The sequence below is a fragment of the Anticarsia gemmatalis genome, chromosome 13 (genome assembly GCF_050436995.1).
Source record: "Anticarsia gemmatalis isolate Benzon Research Colony breed Stoneville strain chromosome 13, ilAntGemm2 primary, whole genome shotgun sequence".
Classification (NCBI taxonomy): domain Eukaryota; kingdom Metazoa; phylum Arthropoda; class Insecta; order Lepidoptera; family Erebidae; genus Anticarsia; species Anticarsia gemmatalis.
The window spans coordinates 527,715-535,715 of NC_134757.1; the positions used below are offsets into that span (position 1 = coordinate 527,715).

At 34.6% G+C, this 8,001-nt stretch overlaps 1 protein-coding gene across 3 annotated transcripts in view; it reads right to left on the reverse strand.

The window, feature by feature from the left end:
• Positions 1-7,840, reverse strand: part of Rala (Ras-like protein A) — a 29,598-nt gene extending 21,758 nt beyond the window's left edge. Inside the window, exon 1 of one of the 3 annotated variants that reach the window (XM_076121443.1) lies at positions 7,165-7,610. In XM_076121443.1, the coding sequence (XP_075977558.1) occupies positions 7,165-7,218 (54 nt within the window). In that variant the 5' untranslated portion in view covers positions 7,219-7,610. Of the gene's footprint in view, positions 1-7,164; positions 7,611-7,695 lie in introns of those variants that run through there. The other 2 variants (XM_076121445.1, XM_076121442.1) reach the window with 2 other exon arrangements.
• Positions 7,841-8,001: the final 161 nt, after the last annotated feature.

Sequence of the window (8,001 nt, forward strand, 5' to 3'; positions counted from 1 at the left end):
GAAATCCTACTAATATTTTAATGCGAAAGTTTGTTAGTATGTATGGATGTTTGTTACTCTTTCACGCAAATACTACTGAACCGATAACGATGAAATTTGGTATGTAGGTAGCTGAAAACCCAGAATAACACATAAGCTACATTTGTCTCGGAGTTCCTGAGGAATCGGGATTTACACGGGAAGGGTTTCCACGCGGACGAAGTCGCAGCAGCTTCTGGTGTTGAATATTCTATTTTAGTTAGGCAGAGGTTTATGATACACACCAACGTTTCGCCGTTTACAATGTTTAACCCAAGTTTTTAATATTATGGTCGTGGGTTCGATATTGAAGGTTTGTTGTGTTGCGAACTAACGTTAATAATTTTTGAGAGTGTAACCAAACAATTATAGTCATAAAGGCAACGACAGTCATTAACAGAATTTAAGACCACTCATTTTCGTATACAGGAATTAAAGCTACGTATGGAAATATTAGAAACTGCCTCTAATACATTGACACTGTAAGTTTCAATTTAAAAACATTACGTTGTACTTATAAACTTTCGACACTCTCGTATCCTATCAATCACAGAATCAATAAATCTATTATAACTTAATAAAATTCAATCAACTCTATGAAACACAGTTACTCACGACGAAGAAAGTCGTCCAATCAATCAAAAACCACTGATTGAACATGATCATCAATTTTAATTCACATACATACATCAATACCGTACAGAACTGCACATCACACATCACTTTCGCGGCAAAAACATCACATTTCTATTTTCAATCAACACTAACACACATACGTAGGTTCATTGAAAAGTTTGACGTCATTATATGTACATACACACGTGCACACATAAATATTTGATGTATACTGTATCATGGACAGAATTTAGATCTATACTATTCGTGATCAGCGTGTATGAGAATGAATCAGAAGCTTGTGGAAATCGTAGCAAGTACCGTTATTTTTTCTCTACCTACCCACGGGCCAAAACGCAACTCAAAAGCAACCCTTATTTCTATGGAGGAATAATAACATCTACAATACAATGTCAATTTTTAAAGGCTGAAGAAACTTTATGATTAGTGTTTCAATAGCTAAACCCAATTAAGTTGAAAATATGCAGAGAAATAACTATTTTATAGTAGTTTATCCAGTTTATCTCCGAAATCAACTGCCTCCTTCTAAATATCTTTTTCTATAAGAGAAATACTACTACTATTAATTTTAGACCAATAATCTAAAACGATAATTATCATGACTTGCACTTTCCAAGAACAAACAACGAAGAGATTTTATTCGTAATCGATGCTGTAACCAATGACTCATTTAACGAGATGACGAACTCCATATATACATACATATAGTACATTTGTACATACATACGTCATTCACTGATAAATGATAAAACAGTTATTGATGACTAAACGACCGTTTACATATGGCGTGGAGAGGAAGGCAAACAATCATAATTAGCTATTATGTACTCAAAATGAAGTTTTCCTTAATTTATATAAGGTTATTATCCTATTTATATACGTTTTGTGTAAGTGGATACAAACAGGAATTATGTAAATATATTTTCACTATAGCACTTACATAGTAAGTAATCTAATGTTTTTCGCGGCGGTAGGTGGAAAGCGCTAATTTCCGAAAGTAGCAGATCGAAAGAATATTTTCTGCAAATTTCATCAGAAAGGCGAATAAACTCTGTAAAATTACGCTACGATTTACAAGACAGAAAAAATCACAATAAAAAAAATTCAAATCATTAATTAATTTGAAATGATTTTAAATACTTGGATTACAATTAAAACTGTTTGAAAACCATTAAAATTCGGTCATCAATGTGAATGGAGACTAATACGACATCTGCTTATCTGACTGTCTTTTTATCTGCTGTTATCAAAAACCATAAGTGGGTTTACAATAGTGGAAAAGCCAAATAGTTTTTAACGAGTGGCAACATTGCGTGACTAACCACTATAGGGTAACCCAGACACATTAATACACTGTCTGAACTAATTTTAGTTTTGCATTTAGATTAAACATTAAACTGACATAATGTTGTAATGGCTTCATAATTTTAACAGTTAGTTTGAGAACAAAGCATTTATGAAGATACCATGGTTCGTGAAAACGAAGTTTCGTAAAATATTGAAGGTGTTTGTTTATGACCTTTTCTTATTCCATTTTGACACGGAGTAGGCAGTATTGGTTAAACATGTACCATATTCTTGTACCATAGTTCGACGGACAGTTAATAATGGTTAGAATTGTGATAAGAAGCAATCAACTGAGCCCCAGATGCTTTTTTGGGGAGAGGCATAAGCCATGATTTTAGATCTCTCAAGTAATACCTGGGTCAAATAAAGGCCAGGTTCAAAATAAATATCCCATGCCAATAACCCTAGATTTATCCTATCAGGTTCCATACGAGGTGGAAAGTGCATTGTTTGTTTCATATTGTTTTTGAAAGACAGGCTTTTCGGGCCCTCGTAATATAAACAAGTGCTATAGAAAACAATAACACCATATTATGACATCCGGACATTTTTGACAATGGCTAACGATATAATAGAGCTACCTACAATAGGACAATAGCCATGGTAGGTATCACGACATAGATTATGTATAATCCACAGTGAACTAATGACCATAAGCTTAAGTCATTAGAGATTGAGTAGGTAGACATGAGAGCACTTGTAACGTAATGTAATAACGTTTTCGCTCGATAGTCTGCATGTATAGTAAAGTAGTGTAAAAATTACTTCTGTAACCCTGTACATATATTTCTTTAAAAAACAATTAACCCATATACCCATTATTGCCTCAATGCAGAGGAAGTTCAAACCTCGCGGAGGGGTTAGGCCTTGAGTTCACCACGCTGACCAAGTGCAGGGTGGGGACTTTCAATCCCAGTTTCATCAGGTATATTTGGAGTTAGCTTTTTTTCATTTTTGCAGTAATCATTTTAATTATTTGGATTTGTATTCTAATCGTGGTGAACTTAAATACGTTTTAAGTATCTGTACCTACCGATTTTTTCTGACGTGGCGCTAAATCTTTGATAATAATCATAATATAATAGGCAGCAATTGGAGTCAAGTTTTTGCATGGAGGCCTTGCTAGGTCGCCACGCATGCATGGAGAAACCTTACTGATTGCTTGCATCACTGCTCAGTTACCAGTAAGTGCAAATGCCTATTAGAGAACCAGAATATAGCACTGCTCTAGACATATAAATATTAATTTAGCTGGTATTTTTGTTTGATTTTTGGCTGTTAAATGTCTAAAACCGACCACGACGCAGGTGGCTCGAGGATATAGCTTATATAGATTTTTGTGTATGATAACCACACTATTGAGGTAGACTAAACATGTATATGCTTAACGTTAGACCATAAGTCAATTCGCAAACATAACGGACTAAATAATTATCTTTGAACAGATCACTGGTTCTTCAAACATGACACATCAAAGCAGTTCGATGAAAGTAAGTGTTCTGTTTACCTTTCAAGGTCACATGCAGCGCCGTGATGTATGACTCTGTATGACTGTATGAGTGAGTGAACCCATGAGTCACGGACCACTGACCAACTTAATTCGGTAATAGAAAACTACTTGTTTGAGTCAATTTGCATGTACGGCGTGTTTCGCTCGTGTTTTGATAGGGACAGTTACTTTTTGCTACAGTGGGAGGTCCAGTACGTGGTCTGAGAATATTGAAATTTCAAATCTTCGACTTAAATTCTGAAACTTAATTCATGATCAAAACTCAGAAGATATTAAGATGACCTGTCCATCTTTGTTTCGTTGGATTCGCTTCTGATTGAGGATGAGTCTCTGCTCAAAGGTAAAGGAGGCAGCATTCCATTCTTAACCTCACGAATCACCTCATCCATTGGTGAAGGAAGTCAGTTCTAAGCAGGCTTCTGAGTCTGATTTCGAAACATCATAGGTATGTATAGATAGTCAGATTATCATCACAGTTCTTAATAATTCATTTCTAAACCAGGAACAACAGTCCAACAGTTCTTACTTTATTTGGTACACAATGTGGCAATATCACTTAAAATACTGTACGTGTCGTAGAAACCTCGCCACTGAGTAGCCCGTATGTAACGCTTTCACGGTGATATATATACAAAAACACACCAAGCCATGGTTTCACTGAATCACATTAACCATTGTGAGGGCATGAAGTATGGCATTCCGTTTTGGTATATTGTTTGTTCAATAAAATTGTTGTACGGGGTGTTGGGAAACGCTTAAGTTTTGGACCCACAAAATTTACGGCTTAGCCGATACTCATGTTGCAATCTCGGTAGCTTCTCTGCTGGGCATTATGGCTACGATTTAACATTATTGCTGGTAGAAACTTGTTGTTTAACGATGCCTACTGGCTCGCTGAAAATCAACTGGTTTTGTCGATAAAGGAATCCTTACTATCAATCTCGTCCGAATAAACAATTTTTTTTGAGTATCCATGGCAACCATAATGCCGTACTTAATCTACCCCAGAAAAAAAAATATTTCTAGTAAAGATGCCGTATAATTTAGATCTTTTAATTTCAGGAGAAGATCAGCGTCTGCCAGAAGTGGGACAGTAATGGCCTTCTACTTTACTATTATTTTTCAGTGTTGTCGAAACTTTCAAGTTTCAACAAGCAACAGAGATAGTAATTCTATCTTAAGAACAATGTCAATGTAAATTGTGTGACGAAGGCTATATTATAATTACATTCAGTTGCTGACTCACAGCCGAGATTACACTTGAAATAAACATACTAACTTCATACAATTACTTGGGGAAAATAAGGGCTCTTTATACAGCTAAAGTACAAGTTTACAATGGTAAAAGTCTTCTGCAATGTGTCCAATTCCCACACTAAACAAAGGTTTGTGAGATGCAGATAAACAGTGTGAATGATTTTCTGCCCTAAACTTCGTATTGAATGATATCCCATGATCATTAGACTGTTTCTCGCGATATACACCGCCTTTGTTAATTAAAGACTCGATTTACACAAGATTTTATCGTATTATGACATGTTGATTAATTGAAAAAAGCTTCTAGAGAACAGGCAACTTTCAATTAGTGAAAGAAGTTCCATAATAGGTTCATCAGTTTCAGAGATCACAGCCCATAATAATATACTTTGTAACAATATAACATACGAGAAATCAAGGCTTGTCATAAGGATATACAATCCCTACAAATATAATTTGTTAGAATTACAGCATAAAAAAATGTTGTATTATCAAAATGTTAATGAATTTCCAAATCAAAAACGGTGAAGCGTACACCATAAAACTAACAAAGCGGTCACCATACAAAATAAACATAACAATTAATTATTCAAATGCAAACAATAAGTGTTAACAGAGCATAACTAATTAAACATACTAGACCTTCATACACACACATAAACAACACACACTAACAAAAGAAAGAATAACTGAATATAATGCTGGCGATAGCAAACGTTTTCACACTAAAGAAAAAATTATAAAATGGGATGAATTTTCAGGAATGTAGTCTGTGGGACATGGAACTTTCATAGAAGCAAGTATAACATATCGTAAGTATAGCTTACTAGCTGATACTTAGCGGAATGTTTTGTTAAAAAAAATATCGAGAGAGAGAATGGAGTTCCAAACAATTTCTGCATAAATTGTTTTTGATTAATAATATCAATAGAAACAGCATCAAACAAGAAATAACACTAATAGTCTTTTCGAAATATTCACATGACATAGTACAGTTGGAAAGTTACATTCATTATCAACAAAACAAACTGTGTGAACCTAATGATGTGCCCTTGCAGTGTCTGACTGATAAAAAAATGTTTAATAATTTTTAGTACATAATTAAACTGCTATGTAAATATCTCAATATCAGAAAACTACAACAAAAATACTATTAAAATTAGTTGTATTGCATCCTAAGATAATCAAGAGTCAGTTTCATAACTTACAGATTAGTGTCTGATTGCATATTTGATAGATAAAGTGCAGCAATTGTATGAAAATATCGCATTATCGCAATTATATGTGCTAAGCTAATCAATACTTGAGAACTGGTGAAACTGTCTATAAAAAAGATAATTCTAATTGTTAGAATCGGCACTCTTCCTTATTCTTTGTAATTTCATACATTACAATCATTGCATGTAGACACAAGACATATGCAAGCATGAACAATAATGAACATACACAGCAAAATGCAACGTTCTTTAACATCCAATAAAAAAACTTGAAAATCACATAATAATATGGATACTTGTAATGAAAAAAATGAAGGCACAAATGAAGTGACGAACTGAATAAAAACAAAAACGTCTTGTTGGAATTTGAACCTTCTTTATATAAAAGTGTGTTAGGAATCCCCTTTGTATTTAATTACTGTGTTTGTATAAAGAAACGAACACATAGTTAGTCCCATCCATTGTACGGCAAACTTAAGAATGAGAAAATGTGCACAGAGAAATTTAATTAGAATAATATGAGAAAGTTATTTTTTTAATGATACATTTTTTATAACTAGGTAAGTATGATATTAACCTTTAAAGCAGATTTATAAAAACGAAACATAGATAGATTAGACAAAATATTTTGGGAAACTATCATAAATAGCACAATCATTCAAAGTGGGATTATATAGTAGAAACCCTAAAAAAAATCGAGTGAACACAATAATAATGTTTATTGTACTAAGTATTTGACAATATGTATGTAAAGGTTTGGTAACACATACACTGAATATTGCATCCAATATGTGAAAGTACCATCACTTATTCCGCCCTTGGACTCATTTAATAGGTCAAAGATTAAGCGTTTGTGTACTGTGTTGACTGCATCTATATTCAAACCCTAAAGCCTCATGAATGTAGTATAATAACAGTCTAGACTTGACTTGAATGTAAAACACACATCTTGCAATTATCATAAATGACCATTATCATACAAACAATGCCCACAGACATAATAACAAGACAATAAAAAGCTACAATGTACAACACTCATCTAATACAACATACAATGTATCACAAATATCTAACAACAGGTTTTTATATCACAATGTGAGTGCAGTTATAATTATAGCCACACATTCTTACCAAACAACATAATTAACTGTGAACATCAACTTAATTAACTCTTCTCACCTTTTGTTCTTCCAGAAACTTAGTAGATAACTGATAAGCTAGCGCTGAGAACATCACTGGGCACTCAGCACTGTCTCCGAGGGGCGGGAGACCAGAGAGAGGGCCCAAACACAAACATTATACACAACAATCCGATATATTGCACGCCTATGGACAAGAATGCAATCGTCCGACGCCTTACCACCGATTATCGATGCGACAACGGGTAATTGCGAGGAAAATTCGCGGAAAATCAATCACAAACCGTGCGACTGAGTGAGTCACGAGAGTAGACCGTATCGACGCCTTATGCCTCCGCGTACAAACACTTAACTGTACCGTACGCGGTACACAACAATAACGTAGTAGCCCACCACCTAACCGGGTCGGGAAAAGTGCGTTAACACGTGAGAACCGTAAGACAATGCGCGAGAAACTGTGGGAGAACGCGAGGCGTTGCCATTGTAGTAAACATTAACATCACGTCATTGACCCACACACTACTGCCGATACACTTTCTGAACGACACTGTACATGCATTCTAGAACTTACCTAAATAATAACACGGCTCCGGTTTATCCTGAGTTTTAGTGTTTCTGTGCAAATTGGTTTCACTAATTTCGTCAATGGTCACTCACTTTACGCGACTGTCAAAAAAGGGTTGATGATCGGTGTCGATGTCGTAGGTGGCGACCTCTTTAGGGCAGTTCATTAAATGTGTAAAAATATTTCCTAATAAGTAGGGAACTTTTATCATCAAACTACACTATTTGTGGGTAAATAATGAATAATTTAATATAACGATTGAAATCCAAAAAAAATGTGTGACTTTCAATAGTTATAGGAATACCACAATAT